Source organism: Scomber japonicus, chromosome 19, assembly GCF_027409825.1.
Source record: "Scomber japonicus isolate fScoJap1 chromosome 19, fScoJap1.pri, whole genome shotgun sequence".
Lineage (NCBI taxonomy): Eukaryota > Metazoa > Chordata > Actinopteri > Scombriformes > Scombridae > Scomber > Scomber japonicus.
In genome coordinates this window covers 26,016,074-26,034,643 of record NC_070596.1, presented here as the reverse complement: position 1 = coordinate 26,034,643, position 18,570 = coordinate 26,016,074, and the positions used below count along the sequence as shown (strand labels likewise).

Below are 18,570 nucleotides of genomic sequence, written 5' to 3'. Positions count from 1 at the left end.
CCATCATTCCTTCCTTCCATCCTTCCATCTTTCCGTCTTTCCTTCCTTCCTCCTTTCCTTCTTTCATCCTCCCTTCCTCCGTTCCTTCCTTCCTTCTTCCTCCCTTCCTTCTTCCTTCCTTCCTTCCTTGACTCGAGGACAACAGGAGGGTTAAAGTCTGGAACTATCCAATTTTTGGTGTTCTTGCTTTTAAAAAATGACTTAAAACAATAAATCAATTATCAAAATTGTTGCAGATGAATTCTCTGCCGATCGACTTATCAGTAAATCAGCTAATAGGCGGCTAATCTCTGCGGCTCTCTGCTCTCCAGTATTTCACAAGAAAGAAGCAAAAAAATGTTGGGATGTTTTTTTAACTTCCTGTCTCCGATAATCATCTCACGAGCTGCGGAGGACACATCAGGTCATGTGTGCTGCTTAATTTCAGTCTGGTCTGTAGATGTGTTGCTGAAAGGACTGCAAATCATTTCATACTATCTCTCAGTCTGAAGAGATGAAGAGCTGCAGGAGTTCTTGTGCAACTTTTATTTTTTTATCAGTAAAATATATCTTTAACCCTCCTGTTGTTCTCCCGGGTCAAATTGACCCCATCTCTCCTTTGACTCTTCCTTCTTTCCTTTCTTCTTCCCTCTTTCTTTAATTTTTCCTTCCTTCTTCCCCTCCACCCTTCTTTCTTTCTTTGCTCCCTCCTCCTTCCATTCTTCCTTCCTTCCTACTTTCCTCCCTCCTTACTCCTTTCTTTCCTTCCTTCCTTCCTTCTTTCTCTCCTAAATTCCTTCCTCTTTTCATCATTACTCCTTTCCTCCCTCCCTCCTTACTCCTTTCCTTCCTTCCTTCCTATTTTCCTCCCTCCTTACTCCTTTCTTTCCTTCCTTCCTTCCTTCCTTCCTCCCTCCCTCCTTACTCCTTTCCTTCCTTCCTCCTTTCCTCCCTCCCTCCCTCCTTACTCCTTTCCTTCCTTCCTTCCTTCCTTCTTTCTCTCCTAAATTCCTTCCTCTTTTCATCCTTACTCCTTTCTTTCCTTGCTCCCTTCCTCCCTCCCTCCCTCCTTACTCCTTTCCTCTCTCCCTCCCTCCTTACTCCTTTCCTTCCTTCCTCCTGTCCTTCCTTCCTTCTTTCTCTCCTAAATTCCTTCCTCTTTTCATCCTTACTCCTTTCTTTCCTTGCTCCCTTCCTCCCTCCCTCCCCCCTTACTCCTTTCCTCCCTCCCTCCCTCCTTACTCCTTTCCTTCCTTCCTTCTTTCCTTCCTTCTGTCCTTCCTTGACCTGAGGACAACGGGAGGGTTAACTGCAATATGAATGTGTGTGATATATAAAATAAAAAAAAATCCCCCTCTTGCTTTTCTCATCACTTTGATAAGAAAATGTAAAAAAAATACATCCACTTAAATACGAGAGAGAGAGAGAGAGAAGTTCAGCAGGTTATGAGTGAACCGCAGCGTCAGTAAAGCAGATTCTTCCATTCATTAAGACGTTTTTTGATTCATTTCTGTGGTCACGTCTTGTCCTGTGTGCAGTCGCAGAGGGCATCTCTTTCACAGATGGCCGTATGAAACAGATCTGATTTGTCAGAAAACTCACAATCTTGCTCCGTTGAATCAGAGCTGGAATCCAATCCGCTCATAAATGGGGTGTCTTTCATGCTGATCTAAAACCACAATTATGAGCTTATGAGCCAAAATAACAGGGCTTGATTTGGGAGGCCTGTTATAATCTGCTGTCAGATATTTCTTTCAATGAAATGAAATAACTCTATGATCTCAGCTAATCTTTGCCCCCCCCCCCCCACTCCCCTTTTTTCTTTCCTATCGTGTGCCCAAATATTTATGTAACGCAAACCAATATCTACGTTATTGTTCATTAAATCTTTGAGGATCTTTTTCAGTCGCTCTTTTTTTTTTTTTTTTAATTTTAATTCCGTGCGGTTGTTTCTTGTCTTTCATTGCTCACTGTGTCACTTTTTATGTACCGAGGAGCGGAGAGAGAGAGAGAGAGAGAGAGAGAGAGAGAGAGAGAGAGAGAGAGAGAGAGAGAGAGAGAGAGAGAGAGAGAGAGAGAGAGAGAGAGAGAGAGAGAGAGAGATAGGGGTAGAGAGAGAGAGAGAGGGAGAGATAGGGTTAGAGAGAGAGAGAGACAGAAAGAGAGAAAGGGGAGAGAGAGAAAGTGAGGGAGAGAGAGAGTGAGGGAGAGAGAGAGAGAGAGATAGAAAGAGAGGGGAGAGAGAGACAGAGAGAAAGAGAGAGAGAGAGATAGAGAGAGAAAAAGGGAGAGGGAGAGAGGGAGAGAGAGAGAGAGAGAGAGAAAGAGAGGGAGAGGGAGAGAGAGAGAGAGAGGGAGAGAGAGAGAAAGAGAGGGAGGTGAAGGGATCATTATCATCACAGAATGAGGCAAGTGTTGACTTCTATCCTTCATCTCTTTGTCTGTGAAGTTTAGAGATTAAAAAGAAGAATAAGGCGACGTGAGGAGAGACACCTCTGCACCAGCTCTGAGTTGTCAGGCAATTATAAAACAGTTATCTCCTTTTGCATGTTTAATCTCAACCAGGAAATATAAACCTGTTGTTATTACCTTTATTACACCTTATAATGAACATATATTCCAATTTAAACTTAGCTTTTACCTGTTCTCTCCTTCCTTTTTTTGGGATAACTCATAATATGAAGCTCAAACACTTACTAAATTAAAAGGTTAGTCAATCAACTGAACATTTATTTGAAAGCCTTTTAAAAAATAATCATTTTTCAAGTAAAAATGTCAAACATTACCTCATCCCAGCTTTTTAAATGTGAGGATTTGCTGCTTTTCTTTATATTTTATGATTCAATATCTTTTTTTTTTCCTGTCTTTTTAAAAAAAAATTTAATAGTGTTTTGGACTTGAGATCAGAAAAAAGAAGTTGTTTATAGACGTTACCTTGGCTTCTGAGAATCGTAGACTAAACCATTAATTGTAGATTATTCAATGATGAAAATAAATGTTAATTATAGCTTTAATAATGGAGTTAAAAACTGAGTTGGCTTGGAGTTAATAATAAATGTGACTGAGAGCAGAAACACTTTTATGACATTATACAATCGCTGTCTCCTTAGAAATTACTTACAAATACGATTTAAATAGTTTTCCTCAATTATGTTGCGTAAATGTAATCGCTGCCTGGATTACGTTCACAGGCAAAAGTACTTCACATGATTTAAGTGCTTCATTTATATTTATCACTCTGAAGTAGCAGGAAGGAGATCGGGGGTGGATGACCTGCTTACGGTTCAGTTTAGGCAACAAAAGCACGTTGCTTAAGTTTAGTGAAGGATCGTTGTCTCGCTTAAATGTTGATAAACGTGTTAAGCTTCGAGTTATATGTGGAATTTTTCTGTATTAAAGGCGCAGTATGTAGAATTTAATGGTGTTTAGAGGAAGGGATTTGGTAGAAATGGTATATAATGGTCACAAGTATGGTTTAATTAAAGTATAATCATCTGAAAATGATCTGAGAATGAGCCCTTTATGTCTTCATAGACATATAAATGTAGACGCCACATTGACTGCTGCTGCCGATTGGAGCGACGTGCCTACACGGCGGCCATCTTGGTTCAGGGCCACTCGCTCCTGCAGTGCATTATGTCTATAGAGGAATGATGTGTTTGCACTATTAAAAAGTGATCATACATCGCTCAATTGTAATAAAAATAAATAAATAAAATTCACACGGGTTGTTTGTTACAAATGTCAGATAGATAGATAGATAGATAGATAGACACGTTTTTAACTAATCAAACCATTTGGAAATCGGTCGAGATTTCAGTGAATAATTCTACTTTGAAACTGTGGAGTAGCTCTTACCTCCATAGATATACATGCACTACTGTCTCTGCTAGCCCTGTACCAAGATGGCGGCGCTTTAGGCACGCCTCTCCACAGTCAATGCGGCGTCTATGTATATATGTCTATGGGTCACCTTCAGCAGAGGCCGCCATGTTGCACCGCCATGTTTCTACAGTAGCCCAGAATGGACAAACTAAACATTGACTCTAGAGAAAGACTTTTGCTTTTTTTTTTTTGCAAGTTTTGCAGCTAACGTAGATTCTCGTGGGAAGAAAAGAACATCAATATTTTTGCATTCTGGCAACATTACGTACAAATGTAACTGCTGTTGCAATGTAGCTGCATATAAATGTCATTTCTAGAAGACATAACTGAAAAAACTGGAATATATTTTGCAGCTAACGTAGATTCTCCTACACACTCGGGATGGCGAGGTTATTAATTTGGTTGCAATCTACAACCTCACCACTAGATGCCACTGAATTGTACGCACTGCTCCTTTAAACTAAGATAATCTTTCCTTAAACTTAACCGAGCGCAGTTTGTATTATTTAATGGCATTTAGAGGAGCGGATTTGGCAGAAATAGTATATAATGGTCACAAGTATGGTTTAATTAATGTATAATCATCTGAAAATGATATTAGAATGAGCCCTTTATGTCTATGTAGGGGAGTGTGTCGTCTTCAACAGAGGCCGCCATGTTGCACTGCCATGTTTCTACAGTAGCCCAGAAAGGACAAACCAAACACTGACTCTTTTTGCAAGTTTTGTAGCTAACGTAGATTCTCCTACACGCTCGGGACAGCAAGGAAATCATACACACTGTTCCTTTAAATAAATATAATCTTTCCTTAAACTTAACCGCGCTGAGTTTAATATTGCTGTAGTTTCTATTGATTTTGTTGTACTGCAGGATGAGATATTATCGTGGGAAGAAAAGAACATCAATATTTTTGCATTCTGGCAGCATTACGTACAAATGTAACTGCTGTTGCAATGTAGCTGCATATAAATGTCATTTCTAGGAGACATAGCTGAAAAAACTGGAATATATTTTGCATCGTGACATCTGGCCAATACTCAATCTGCTTTAAGAGGTTGGCATCAGCAGAGATCAGGTGGACCAGACTGGTGCATCCCTTCTTCCCTACCTCCAAATATCCAACTGTGTATTCTCAGCACTCAACATTAACAGCCAACAACTCTACCTCATGTGTCTTTCCACCTTTTCATTCGGTTATATGTGTGAGATTCATTTAATCCCTTTAGAGGCTTTCTGCATGTAATTCAACCTAATTTTTCACCTATTGTCACCTGTAAGTCATAAAACACCCCAAAATAATCATTTTTAAAGTGTGTCAAAGCACTTTAGCTCACATGTGATGCTCTTAGAGAGAAACTACAGTACCTTATACTTCTACAGATTTGTGTGCAGCAACATTTATAGGTCTTATGGGGCTTTTCCATTATACAGTTCTAGCACCACTCGGCTCTACTTGTTTTTGGTACCAGTCACGTCGTTTTCCATTACTTCAGAGTATTTATATGCTACACAAACACATAAACAATGGAGGACATGGAGGCGATGGTGTACTTGCTGCTGTATGTGGCTTTCTGTCACACACAAAGTAAGAGAAGAGAAACCGATTCGCTGTAACGCTGTTGCTGATATTTAAAAATGGCAGTTTCGTGGCGGTGTTTAGCTCAGTGGGTAGAGCACCCACCCCACGTGTTGAGGCTACAGTCATCACTGCAGGCGACCTCGGTTCGAATCCCACGCTGAGCGGTCCTATCCTGCGTGTCATTCCCCCCTCTCTGCCTCCCGTTTCCTGTCTCTCTCCTCTCTACTAACCTGTACAATAAAAGGCCCCAAAAAATGGGTGGCGGGTTTGATTCTTGTGTTGGACTTCGCACTGATGACTCTTCCAATCAGTCTATTGACGTCACATTTTAGTATCGGCTCGGCTCGCTTGGAACCTCGGCAGAGCATTTACAAAAAAAAGCACCAGGTACCAGGTACTATCCCTGATGGAAACACAAAAAAACCAAGTGGTGCTAGAACTGTATAATGGAAAATCCTCATTAGAGACTCATTTCTGATGGAAATACCTGATCTACTCTACCTGAAAATCGCTCCACTCTTCTTTTATCAGTCATACTAGGGCTGCAACTAACTATTATTTTGATTATTAATTAATTAAGGAGCCTGAAAAGTGTCCTAGTTACTATCTGGACTGTGTATTATTGGTGACTTTGGGTCAATGAGCAGCAGAGTGTTGTGAAAGATGCTGGTTTCTTACCCCATACTTGCACTGGCGCGAGGAGGCTCCGTACTGGAAGCGACACTGCTCGTCTGCATCGTACACCTGCCCCGGGGCCACTGTTGGGTACAGGAAGTCTCGTTTCAGAGGTTCATTGTCCAGACACGTCCCCCGACCTGAGCTGTCAAAAAAACAAACCTACAATAGAATTGTTTCTTACACAAAGGAACCTTTCTACACTTTCTGCGAGAAGTGCCAAGATTGGACGATTACCCCCCCCCCCCCCTCCACCCCCCTCCACCTCCCCTTCTCCTAAACACCACCACCACCTTTCTCTTTAAGACCTCGGCTGGTGTTGTGTGACTCTTTTAATTTTGCCATCAAACTACCATTGTAGGAAGCTTGTCAGGGATCTCAAATGACATGTAATTAATGTTGATATTACACATCAACACCTCCTCATCAAAGGCAGCCGTTGGAGCTCAAGGCAGGAGACTTTTTTTTTACCAGAGGCAAAGAGGGCAGGCTGTGTGTTAAAAAGACCAGCCCTCTCTGATTATATGCTCCACTATTCTGTATGTCACTGCTTGTACTGAATCCACACAGGAGCCAATAAAATGACAGAGCGGGGAAAAGGAAGAGAAAAATCTGGAGTGAGCTATGGGTCATATGTCCAGGCCTAGGATTATGTTTAGTCTGTTTTGTCAGATAGAAATATGTGCACTCACAAAGAACTCAAAGGAGGAGGAGGGGAGGAAGGGAGGAGGGGGGGGGGCAGTGGGGGGGGGGGGGGCACACAGCAGTTTTCTATTTTAGTAGCTTTAAAATATATATATAAAAAAAAAAAAAACACTTCAGATTGGCTTTTTTGCTGATTCTGGGTTTACACACTGAGCCGCGGATGCTGTTTTCTTTGCGAGTTACTAAAATCACACACAAGACAAGTTTCAGTTCGGGGAAGGAACCGTATTTCATTTTGATCTCTGCCTCCTCTTCTTCTCCCTGAGTCAGAGGACTCTCTCAAGGCAAAATATTACTACGACTATTTACTATAACACTGTGTTCTTTCCAGCTGTGGCAGCTGCAACATGCAGTGGAATGCTTCCCATCCCTCGAAAGGAAAAGTGGGCTCGGTGACAACAATAACGTAGAGAGCTGTGCTTTATGATTGAGCAAACTGCAACTTTGACCCAGAATAAAGACTGAAAGTAAGAGGAGCATTAAAGGGAGAGTTCAACCAAAATTACAAAACACATTTTTTTCTCACTTAACCTCTGGAGATCTCCAGTCATGCAGATAGTTTTGAGATATGTGTGTGTCAGAGATTTCTTTCTACAGTGGCTGTGAAAGCTCAAGACTCTGAGAATTAAAGTCAACTTACACTCAAAAATGTGTTTTTCAGTTTGTTTTCACATTCATCTGCTGCTATCTTAAACAAACAAACATTAAATTTACTGAAAGTTTTAAAGGATCTGATGGCAAATGTTCAAGTCTGTGTTAGTCAGAAGCCCAAATGAACACTGAAACTGGTTTTTCTTTCTATAATCAGCCTTAATTTTAAAATCAAGGACCCCTAAATTGGCATAAATTAGACCACGGACCACCATTTGTTAGGAGTTTGTCGCAGGGTCCCACATCGGACTAGACTTTACTTTTAGATATTTCATTACAGAGCTTAAACCCATCACTAAAATAGTCATACTGTATGTCATTGTGTTACTTATGGATTCAATTACTGTTTTTTCTTGCTGTAATCATTCCTCCTGTTCATACTGACCATTAGAAGATCCTTCATAAGATATTTACAATGTAAGTGATGGAAGACTAAATCCACAGTCCTCTTTCTGAAGCTAATATGAAGCTTCAGCGTCCAAATGAGTCAAATCTTCATCTTCTATGTTTCAACGTTACAGTGTTTTTAGTAGCAAAGTCTTTTTGTTACTATGCTTCCACCACAGCTCAACAGGAAACACTAAGAGGGAATCTGATGCTAAAAAGACTGTAAATGTGTCAGATATCACTTGATATGACTAACTCACACTGATGAAGCTCAATAGAAGCTGATCAGAGACTTTTAAATGACTGTGTGGACACTTATTCTTAGATTCAGACGTTTTCATTGAGTCGTATATCATTATAAGGATTTTAGTGAAGTAAATGATCTTTTATTTTGCAGAAAAACAGATTATTTTTATACTTCCTAAAACATGTTGGGATCTTAAAGCGCCTATACGTTTCTATTATGTCCTACATTTCCTGATCAGAGGGCCAATTTCAGCAGTTTTGGGGTAGTTCAACTAATCTGAATAGAATACAAGTTATTATATTGCAAATATATATATAACTGAACACAAAAATAGGATTATAAATTACAGTGTCTTCATTTTCTGTGTATTTATTGTCATAAAAACCAATAAACTGATAGCTAAACCACACCTCCCATCATCCAGAGTCATTTTAACAAATTAAAGGAGTAGTACACCAATTTTATGAATGAAGTTCAGTTTATGAGTGATACAGAGAGTGCTATTCTCTATTATATTGTGTCATTTCTGTGTTTATATTGTTACTGTATTTCATTCATTATTCTAGCTTAACTGTGCAATGTAAGAGCAAATCTATGTACGAAGTGAATTGGATTTAGTTAGTAATTCAGTATTGCATAAATCACCTGTTAAACGCTTCTGTTATAACCAGAACTCTTGCTCCGTCTCCTGTTGTTTAAACAGCATCGATGCACAATTTAAAGTTAATTTTAAATGTTAAACGTCTTGTTTTCTTCAACAGTTTAACGAGAGCATAAATTCTCTATTGTTTAATATGGAACTAAACAGTCTAAAAATGACTTTTTTTGGCCACTGCTTAACAATAAAAGAAGACATATAATACATGCTGTTTGTTTTCATCCCAGAGTCTTAAATTTTAAAAAAAGAAGAAATGTTCCAAACTCTTTCTTGCTTCCCTTCTTTCTCTTGTCTTTCCTCCATCTTTCTGTCCATCCTCATGTTCTCAGTTACTGAATGGAATAATCCTATTTCTTGGCTCTTGTTCCTCGGAGGACCCTCTCTCATCCGAGGAAGAGAAAGAGAAAGGGAGAGAGAGAGAGAGAGAGAGAGAGAGAGAGAGAAGAGAGAGACACCAAGAGAGAGACACCAAGAGAGAGAGAGAGAGACACACCAAGAGAGAGACACCGAGAGAGAGACAGAGAGAGAGAGAGAGAGAGAGAGAGAGAGAGAAACCAAGAGAGACCAAGAGAGAGAGAGAGAGACACCGAGAGAGAGGGAGAGAGAGAGAGAGAGAGAGAGAGAGAGAGAGACACCAAGAGAGGGAGAGAGAGAGAGAGAGAGAGAGAGAGAGAGGGAGACCAAGAGAGACCAAGAGAGAGAGAGAGAGAGAGACACCAAGAGAGGGAGAGAGAGAGAGAGAGAGAGAGAGAGAGAGAGAGGGAGACCAAGAGAGACCAGCCTCAGAGGCCCTTCGGACTCCCTGTGAACTAAGGGGCAAGCCTCACTATTTATTGGTTTGTACAGAGACAAAATAGTCAAAAGTTTAAACATAGAGGCTATTATTTGACATTGTCGCAAAGGCTTCCTGTCCGGTGGATACGGCCAAATTCATTATGCCGAGCAGGAAATATCCTCTAATAAACGATGGTGGTGGTGGTGGTGGTGGTGGTGTGTGTGTGTGTGGGGGGGGGAGGATCAGCATCAGCGATCCCTGAACTCTGACATCGCTTCATTTACGTAGATATTAACCACGCTGTGCTGATTGGATCCAAGCAGCGGTGAGACAACAGCGTGATTAACCCCACAATTATCATAAGGCACAAGTCTAATATCAAATTCAATAGAGAATGAGCTCCCTGAGAGGTTTTCTTTTTTTTTTTTTTCTAATAAAGCCGAACTTGCTTGCCTGTCTGTCTGTTAACATTTATAACAAACTGGCACGCAGACTTCGGGAGAATAAACTGTGACTGAACTGTGAGTGCATTCATAAACCATTCCTAAAAAACCCAAACAAAGCGCCACATATTGCTGCAGCAAGATGATGAATCTAGGCCAACACCACAGCCAAAGTTGTTTACTTGGCAAGGAGAGGCATGTGCGATATCCAAAACTCTGATCGAGGGAGAGAAAGGGAGGATAATTGGAGTTTACAGACAGAACCCCTTTTGTAAGAAACATTAAAAAAAAAAAAGGCAATAAAACTAAAATGAAAAGAAATAACCCAAAAGAAACAGACTGATACAAACCGGAGGGATAATATACGCTGAGTAAGTTCGGGGCTCAGAGTTAAAGTAAGTAAGTAAATCAGCTCCGGTCATCCTCGGATACTCGAGCCAGAAAACCGAGAGGAACCCGGCGGTGCAGCAAGAGAAGCGGCTCTTTGTGTCCCAGTTGGAAGCTGGCAATATAATGCTGTCATCTCTGTCACAAGTGCACTTCACAAACCCTCCTCGAACAGCTTTCAGCCCGGAAACATCATCTGACAACCGCGGCCGGTATTATCCGCTTTCTTGGGGAGGGCTTGGCTTAAAAACTAAACATGAATACACAAGCAGACACACACACACACACACACACACTTAAACACACACACACATCCTACCAACACTACCTCACACCCTCCTGTTGGAGGAAAGGAGGAAGGAAGGAAAAGAGGTAGGAAGGAAAGGAGGAAGAAGAAGGAAGGAAAGAAGGAAGGGAGGAAGGAAGGAAAGGAGAAGGAAGGAAGGAAGAATGAAGGAAAGGAGGGAGGAAGGAAGGGAGGAAGAATGAAGGAAAGGAGGAAGGAAGGAAAGAAGGACAGAGGAAGGAAGAAAGGAAGGAAGGAGGAAGGAAAGGAGGAGGAAGAAGGAAGGAAAGAAAGGACAAAGGAAGGACAGGAGGGAGGAAGAAGGAAGAAAAGGAGGAAGGAAGGGAGGAAGAATGAAGGAAAAGAGGGAAGAACGAAGGAAAGGAGGGAAGAAGGAAGGAAAAAAGGAAGGCAGGAAGGAAGGAAGGAAGGAAGGAAGGAAGGAAGGATGGAAAGAAGGAAGGAAGGAAGGAAGTAGGGAAGGAAATTAGGAATGAAGGAAGGAGGGAAGAAGGAAGGAAAGGAGAAGGAAGGAAAGGAGGGAGGAAGAAGGAAGGAAGGAAGGAAGGAAGGAAGGAAGGAAGGAAGGACTTAAACACACACACACACACACATCCTACCAACGCTACCTCACTGTTTTATATATTATGGATATTACTCCGTAGGTCTATAACTGCACTGAGAAAGCAAAAAGTTACAAACTGAGATATTTTCAATCCCCTCTGAGCTTAAATAAATAGGCTCCATTATCCCGGGGGGGGGGGGGGGGGGGGGGGGGGGGGCAATAAAAGATAACACTCTGCAAATGAGGATAATGTGAGAATAATGTGTGTTTTATGTCTCTAGCCGAGCTTTTCATTATCATTTTATTATCATTACTGTGCACAAGCACGCATGTTAAGACAGGAGGGCAATGAGTGCAGGAGATTTAGCTCCCATAATAAACTTCTGTTACTGTTACTACTCTGAATTAACCAAATACTGAAGCTCACCCTGACCCCTGACCCCTGACCCCTGACCTCTGACCTCTGACCTCCACTGTTAGGCAGGTAATGTTGTAATGTTTTACACTGCAGTCTTAATGGTATGCATTTATGTTATATTGTAATTGTAATTGGTTGTATTTATTTTAACATGGACCCCAGGAAGAGTAGCTGTTGCCTAGGTAACAGCTCCTGGGGATCCAAATAAACTAACTAATCATTAATTTGAGGGCTTCTTAGAAGTGTCTTGGTGGTCATTTTGGAGATTATTGCTCCTTTATAATAAGATTTGAAGAGTTATATTAGCTTTTATATCTGTTGTGTGGGTGTAGAAAGGGTTAGGAGGGTTATTTTGGAAATATAAGATTACTAGTTACTCTTTATTTTGCATTTTATTTATTTAAAGTGTAATTAGCAATATAACTATTTTAATTATTTAGGTTAAGTGTACCCATTAAGCATCAAAATCTAAAGTTCAGCTGTTTTTCATGGATACTGACATGATTTATAAGGGAGATCATTTCTTATAAAGCAACATTTATCTCTCATTGTAAAATGTATTCATTAGTTCATGTAGATTTTGGAATATAAAATAAAGATATTTGATGAATAAAGTGGGTTTAATTGGTACTGTGACTCCATTTAAGCCCATGTGTGCTCCAAATAAACCCACATCATGATTTATTTACTAAATATAAAACAAATATTGATTTCAAAGAATTAAAAACAGCAATATATGTATTCAGTAACATGTTAAATATTAAAAAATGAGGGAAAAACCCTCCTGAGCAAAATCTTTTTTTTATTTTAAAGGTTTTGTTGGCATAGACGCCTTTATTTATCAGTAGATAGACAGGAAACATAGGAGAGAGAGGGGGGTGTGACATGCAGCAAAGGACCTCCGATCGGGATTCGAACTGGGGTCGGCTGCGTATATGGTATGCGCTCTAACCACTCGACCACCTGCGCGCCCTGAGCAAAATCTTAAAAGTCTGACTTCAGATGTAACCTCCTTTTTATAATCATCAACATTTTCATAAAAAAATTCAAAAGTCGGACTATTGTCGCAATATTTCCATAAGTTTAATGTTACTTACAATTAGCTTGATTACACTAATGTTAGCCCAAGTTTGCACCACACTTATTCACATTAATATCTGACAAAATTCACTCTTTTAACTCTTAACTTTTTTCCTCTCTATCATTCCCCTGAGAGAAAAATCCAGCTCTTTAGCCTCAAAAATGTTCCACTATCTTCCTCCAGCTAGTCACTAACTTCATTTCTCTGTCATTCGGTGCTGATCAGATAGTGCAAAGTGAGGTTTTTTTCTTCCACATAGCTAACAGCTGTCTGATGCTGCTGCTGGAAACCAGACAGTCGAGAGCCAAGAAGGGTGAAACCGAAAGAGTCAAGCTGCAAAACCGAAACAACAATGAGCCACAGAGCTGCGAAGGAGCTGCAGAGTCAGGTGATCATTATTTGTAGATTCATCACACTACAAGCAACCTCTTCCACATTATACACAATGCCTCATTTTATGCATTTTTTAAATATAAACAGAGCAGCTTTAACATGAGTCTTTGCACAAATTGTTGAGTAGTAGTGCGTTTTTTTTTTGTTTTTTTTCAGCATTAGGATAAACAGTGACAGGACGTTGACTCTTCCTGCAAATGCCAGAAATCCTTGACCTCATTCTGTGTGTTGGCACGAAGAAGAAGAAGGATGGCAACATGTTTCTCATCTGCGGGAACTATTCTGACCACTCTTGTGTTATTTCTACACAATGAAACTGTTTCCCAACAGTGGCTCAGCCCGCCCAGGAGAGAGTACAATACGCTCACTCTCTGAGCTCTGTGTGTGGAGAAATGTCAGTCTTCACTCCACAGCAACCAACACTAACCCTAACCCTCCAGTGGGATCTGTCAGATATCTTATTCAAGACACGGGTGACTCCGCTGCTCTGTTTTTTTTAAAGGGGACCTACAGTATGAACATTTCCACATATATATTTTTATTCAGGGGCTCTACTGGAATATATTTGCATGATTTAGAGAAAAAAAAACTCCTTATTTATCTTATACTGGCTCTTTATGCGGCTCCTCAGTTCAGCCTCTGTTTGAAACAGGCCGTTTTAGCTCCTGTCTCTTTAAAGCCGCCCCTCCTGATGAGGAAGCTTCCACTAGATTTAACTTCTTTTGCTCTTTCTTTACTCAAAATATGAAACATTTCTTACATCTGTACTTGTTTTAATGCAAATCTGATCTGAAGGTATGAGTGTACAAAGATTAGGCCAACGTAACAAACATTGTGGGCACGATCTGACATCGTCACGAGGAGGAAGTAGAGGTAACTTTGCAAATGAAGCGTTTAAAGCAGTTTGAAGCTCCGACTTAAAAGACTTTCAGGGAGTATTTTTACAGACTTTCAACTCAAGTTTTGGCACTTTGATCATGTTTAGTATAGACGTCTGACTTTATAACTGAATATAAATGACAGATCATATGCCGCCTTTAAAATCAGATCAAATTGTAATGCATAGACAGGTTACTTTGGAAATGTAATAGATTACAGATTACTAGTTACTCTGTTTAAAATGTAATAAGTAATGTAACTATTTCAATTACTTCATCAAAGTAATGTAACTTATCATATTTGATGACTTTTTTCATGTAGATTTTGGAATATAAAATAAAGATATTTGATGAATAAAGTGGGTTTAATTGGTACTGTGACTCCATTTAAGCCCATGTGTGCTCCAAATAAGCCCACATCATGATTTATTTACTACATATAAACAAAAATATTGATTTAAAAGAATTAAAAACAGCAATATATGTATTCAGTAACATGTTAAATATTAAAAAATTAGGAAAAAACTTAAAGGTCTGACTTCAGATGTAACCTCCTTTGTAATCATCAAATTTTCTGCTCACTTCATGTCCAATTCCAAGTAGAGCTGCTCCCCTAAAAGCAGCTTTAACTCAGTGGACCCATGTTGTGCAGAAATCAGGGAAGTAGCTTTAAGTTCATTCAGTCCCGCCACGATCATAGGTATCTGATCTCTGCCAGACTCTGAAGGCCAACTCCAGATGTTTTGTCTGGCCTTCTGTGACTCTGAACTAGAAGACCTGTGAAAGTTTTTTACCATGCCAGCCTGGCAGTGCTCAGCCAAGCGGTGCCTCGCTCTGCCAAGATGTCAGTGCTTTTTGCTCTTTCAGTTTATTTGCGCGCTCCAAGATTTTGTCTTCTTTGACCTATCCGCAAAACAGCGGAGCAGTGGTTGAAGGCAGCCGGCCTACACATCACCACTGAGGACCGCATGAGCTAACATCACCCGCCTTGTGGTGCGAGGATGCAAGAGTGGAAGGCACCCAGTTATCATACACAGCCGCAAGGAGGTCTGGCAGGAGTCTCGGTGATGAAATGGATGTGAATAAGTGGGGAACGACGAGCCTAGTGGGTCACCACCAGGGCCGGCCCGTGGCAGCGGAGTTGTAAAGCGAGACAGCTGCAGGAAAACAGGCATGCTGCACCTTTTTCCTCTGCAGCACGCACACACACACACACACACACACACACACACACACACACACACACACACACATGCAGGCAAATCCAAACACACTCAGACCGTCCCCGAGGGAACAACCATCATCCACTTACTCGAGAAAGCTGGTGATGTAGTCTTTGCTGCAGGCAGACCAGGAGAAAGGGTTGGTGTTGGCTGTTATATGAGCGGCCATCAGTTTGGCTGTCTCGTGGCCTTTGGTGCCGCAGGAATTCCCGATGCCATCGTGGTTCATCCCGAAACTGAAAATAAGAAGAAACAGAGGGAAAATGGGAGTTAATGCAACTAAAAATGAGCCTTTCTGGGTTGTTAATGACACAGTTTAGATGGTTGCGGACAGTCCAGGTTGCTGAATAGCAATGGATGTCTACCTCTGTGGCAGCGGCTGTAAAAAATCGAGCTCTGTGGCTCTGAAACAGCTGTGTGGAGGAGAGCCAGGGGTCAAGGGTCGAACCCTGTCTGGAGCTCGGCAGGAACGAAAAAAAGTTCTAATCACCACTCTGATGCCTGCCTGTCAATCACCGCCTGCAGGTCTGAGCAGGCCACGGAGGAGAGGGGAGAGTAGTTACAGCCGACCCACCGACTGACCGACCCACCGACTGACTGACTGGGAGCCTTTAGATCAATCGAAAGAGACCCAAAACTTCGTCCTCTCCTCAAGAATTTATTTCACACTGAAGACTGAAAATAAATCATTTTAACAATTCCTTCTCTCTATAAAGAAAAAAAAAACCCTTATCTGTCTGGATATCATTTGAGAGAACATCTCAGGTTACAGCAGGATGTCAAAGCTTACTTTTCCTTACAGTCCATGAGCACAAATCAGGTCTAATGTATATAACAAACCCGACCACATCGCACAGCCCCGAACCTGTTTTTCTAAGGCCCGGCGTTTATGACATTTTACCCTACTCTGGAAATAAATCAGCCCCGGTTGAAACCCCGCTGCAGTGTGTGTTTTTTTTATACATCCTCTAGAAGTAGAGACTATTTTTACAACTGCCCCACAACAGAAGCAGACACGAGACATAATAAAGGAAATCGCCATCTTGCTGAACTCTCATGAGAGGGATACGTAGACTAATACATCATCATTATTTTGCTTTATATTCAGGAAGAAAGAGCCAGAGGTATGTGGACACTGACATTTGCATGAGGAAATATGTGGAGATACAGTTCAAGACGTCTGCAGGGGGGGAGGAGGAGGGAGGGAGGAGGAAGAGGAGGAGGAGGAGGAGGCTACACGTCTGGTGAACCCAAGTAGTAAATAGTGTTTGTTTAAGAGGAATTATTAGAGCACACAATCATAGAGGTGATAAAAGGTTTTTAAAGATGATCTGAACCTTAAAAGAGGAATACTATTTTCCAGAGGAATGACTCCTCACGAATTCAATGACTTAAGCCGAGACTTAACTCGACTTTGATTTTAACCAGCGACCCGAAACTGTGACTTTTAACTGAGAATGACTCGATTGACCCAAAAAAAAAAGAAAAAGAGAAAAAAAAGAAAAGGTTAGAACAAAGCATACAGCGAAAACAACTCTTTATTTTACCGGATGACAGATTTCCCTTTGAACTAAAGAGACTTCTAGTTTTCATGTTTCACCAGTTTAAATAACAAAGCGGTGGAAAATTGAATCCGCTGTAGCTAAAAAAAGACATTAAAGGAGCGGTTCGCAATTTTTCAAGTCTGAACTAAAACAAGAGTCAAGTCAACTAAAACTAAAAAACTAAAAAGCTGTTTTTTTCTTGCTGTAATCCTGTTCATACTGACCATTAGAAGATCCTTCATAATGCACTTATAATGTAAAGTGAAGGAGGACTAAATCCACAGTCCTCCTCCTGTGTAAAAAAAATGGATTTAGAATATATATAGAAGCTAATATAAAGCTTCAGATGTCCAAAATAGTCATATTAAATTGATATTTAACTATACTATTTATTCTTCCACTGCAAGATGATTTGAGCTTTGTATTGTCTTCAGATAAACTTCTAAATACATTTCTGCTAAACACAAGGACTTCTTTGGTCTCCAATCACTTACATTATAAGCTCATACTGAGTTAGAAGATCCCTTCATAATGCATTTACAATGAAAGTGATGGAGGACTAAATCCACAGTCAATGCAAAAAAAAGGACATAAAAGTTGATCTGAAGCTAATGTGAAGCTTTAGTCGTCCAAATGAATCAAATCAAGCTGATATTTAACTACTTACTTTCAAAGTTTTTAGTTTTTTTAAGATAAGATACTATATTTCTTTATTAGTCCCACAGTGGAGAACCCTCACTTAAAGGAAATCCACTTTATTTGAATAACTCAGACTGTTGAAGCTTCATATGATATTATAAGATAAACTTAAACTTAAATTTTTTTCTCTTCTGTGCATTAAAAAAATATATTTAAAAGTCTATCTGAATCTACTATGAAGCTCTAAAAGTCTGAATTAGTCAAATCAAGCTGATATTTAGCTACTTAAATTCAACGTTTGTGTCTTTTTAATGCCTAATTACCTCTTTTTTCTGATGATTCTTCCACTGCAGCTGAACAGAGGCACAATCATGCAAAAAAAGAAATCCACTTTATTTGAATAAGACGGCTTAAGCTTCATATTATCTTCATATTATAAACTTTTAAATACATTCTTGCCCAAAATGAGGACTTTTTCTTTTTGGATTTTGTCTCCAATCACTTACATTATAAATATGTTTGGGGAGGAATCTTCTTATGGTCAGTGTGAACAGTAGAAATAACCTATTGGGGCGGCTGTGGGTTCAGAAGGTTGGTGGTCCGATACCTGGATCCTCTAGTCTGCATATTGAAATGTTCTTGGGTAAGATACTGAACCCCCAAAATTGTGTGTGAATGGATGAATGTTGGCTTGTGTTGTGGAGCGCTTTGACTAAAAACAGCCCATTTTCCATTTCACTGAGCAAAAAACCAGTTTGAGTGTTTATCTGGGCTCCTGACTATTGTTTTAATCATGAACCTATTCTTTAACGTCGTCGTGCACACTGTCTGGTTAACGTGCTCTCTGGAAGCCAAACATCTTTTTCTTTTTTTGGGAGGCATCAGTCTGTAACATTACTCTTAATATCACAAGTGGACGGCGTGTTTTTGTAGTTCAACAAGACCAACAGAACAGAAGAGAGTGTTGAGTTTTCTCCAGTGAAACATTCAAGCTGCTTCATATCAATTGCAGTTGTCAAAGTCGATCAGCTCAGTTCTGTCCGTGCCCCGTGAACCACAACACAACACAGTGAGTTCCTTTCTCCTTCGCTTCCTGTCATCTCTCCACTGCAGTTATCTAATAAAAGCATCAAATGCAACCAAGATAATAGAAATTCATCTGTTGCCAAGTT

The 18,570-nt window shown here is 40.3% G+C and overlaps 1 protein-coding gene across 1 annotated transcript in view; it reads right to left on the bottom strand.

Annotated features, from left to right (window-relative positions):
* Nucleotides 1–18,570, bottom strand: part of adamts6 (ADAM metallopeptidase with thrombospondin type 1 motif, 6) — an 82,777-nt gene that overhangs the window by 48,242 nt on the left and 15,965 nt on the right. Inside the window, exons 9-10 of the mRNA XM_053340034.1 lie at nt 15,305–15,451; nt 6,122–6,263 (exon numbers count right to left, since the gene is read on the bottom strand). Of these exons, the coding sequence (XP_053196009.1) occupies nt 6,122–6,263; nt 15,305–15,451 (289 nt within the window). The remainder of the gene's footprint in view (nt 1–6,121; nt 6,264–15,304; nt 15,452–18,570) is intronic.